General features: G+C 42.3%; 1 protein-coding gene across 1 annotated transcript; it reads left to right on the top strand.

Annotated features, from left to right (window-relative positions):
- Positions 1-912: 912 nt before the first annotated feature.
- Positions 913-1,653, top strand: LOC121871666 (serine/threonine-protein kinase dkf-1-like). The gene has a single exon (XM_042374079.1). It carries the CDS (start codon positions 913-915, stop codon positions 1,651-1,653), a length of 741 nt encoding a protein of 246 aa, XP_042230013.1.
- Positions 1,654-1,907: the final 254 nt, after the last annotated feature.

The raw sequence follows: 1,907 nt of genomic DNA, 5'->3' as shown, positions 1-1,907 counted from the left end.
TGGTTTTCAAGTCGACTAATTGAGGAAATCACGGCCGAGTTCTCATGCTAAATCACGATAAAAATTCCACGCGTATGAGGGCCTGACGAGCGCTGCTGGGTGATGGGAAGGTGTGACAGGGGGAGGAGAGATGGAAGAGAGGTACGGGTGGCAGAACTATATGGACTAGTAGTTCTCAAAGGGTAATAGGTTTAAAAACATCAACTGGCAACACTGAGACTCTTCAAATATAGACTCATCCACACTACACTATCTCTACACTACACCCACTAAACTATCATCTACACTACACTCACTTCACTATCATCTACACTACACTCACTTCACTATCACCTACACTACATCCACTACACTATCATCTTCACTACACTCAATACAATATCACCTACACTACACCCACTACACTATCATCTTCACTACACCCACTACACTATCGTCTACACTACACTCACTACACTATCATCTTCACTACACTCACTACACTATCGTCTACACTACACCCACTACACTATCATCTTCACTACACCCACTACACTATCGTCTACACTACACCCACTACACTATCATCTACACTACACCCACTACACTATCATCTACACTACATTCACTACACTATCGTCTACACTACACCCACTACACTATCGTCTACACTACACTAACATCTACACTACACCCACTACACTATCATCTACACTACACCCACTACACTATCGTCTACACTACACTAACATCTTCACTACACTCACTACACTATCATCTACACTACACTCACTACACTATCATCTTCACTACACTCACTACACTATCATCTTCACTACACTCACTACACTATCACTATTAGGCAGTAGCTAAACACAGTACCTCTTACTACATTTTTTTTCTCCTTAAATTCCTTAGTTTAGTCCCCCGGTAATGAACGAGAATGGTCCAAAGTTAGATATGGGTACTCCTGGTGATCAATTTATAGAACATCTGCTGAAGCGAGAAGCTGTACAAATTTTCCCAGGGTCGCTGATAAAAGAGTTGCAGGAAGACAAGTCCTGCGTGTCCCTAGGCTCTGGAGGATATGGAACATGCAATGTGGTGAACAGAGACGGCGACAGAGTAGTTCTGAAAACATTTAAAAGTGACACTAATTTCGATGATGTTTACTGTGAACTCAATGGGCTGATCAAGAATAAAGGGCCAGGGGTACAGAAATTAATTGGTTATTGCCCCTCAGAGAAAACTCTGATAACACGATATGGTGGTGATGCTTTGGCCCAGTATGGGTCGGATGTAGAACATAAAACAGTAAAAAAATCGGTCGCAATCTTGGAAGACGTGATGACAACAATATCCCAAATGTTAAAACGTCGCTGGTGTCACAACGACATCAAAGCAGAAAACATCTGTGTCAAGAAGATAAAAACTGATGAGCCACAAGTCACTCTCATTGACTTTGGATTGGCGCGCAAAATAAGAACAGAAGTTTACGAGGACCAAGGCGAGAAGAAAGACTACCTACAACCACACTTGCCGCGAGAGCTGCTCAGAGGGAAAAGCTGCTCTAAAGCATCTGAGGTTTATAGCCTAGGTCAGCTGGCTATTCAAGTTAGGCCCGGTGAAACATCATATTCGAAAAACTTCGATAAATGGATCATTAACAGTTAAAACATCAAGCCGAAGCAAAGACCGTCCCTGGAACAAGGTTTGCGGCTCATACGGCAATTAAAGAGGAGACTGTGAAAAGAAAAAAACTGAAAAGGTAAAAAAATATTATTACTAAATCAACATACTGTGAGCAGAGACTCAGTGTTTACCCTTGTGAAGAACAAGTACCGTTCACCACAAGCAGTCACACCACACACCTTGTGAAGGCTGCTGCCCCAACACACTAGAACCAACTTTTTCTGTGTAATTGTAGC

Source organism: Homarus americanus, unplaced genomic scaffold (genome assembly GCF_018991925.1).
Source record: "Homarus americanus isolate GMGI-L3 unplaced genomic scaffold, GMGI_Hamer_2.0 scaffold39675, whole genome shotgun sequence".
Taxonomy (NCBI): Eukaryota; Metazoa; Arthropoda; class Malacostraca; order Decapoda; family Nephropidae; genus Homarus; species Homarus americanus.
The sequence above is the reverse complement of the archived record's forward strand: the minus strand, read 5'-3'. Positions and strand labels throughout refer to the sequence as shown.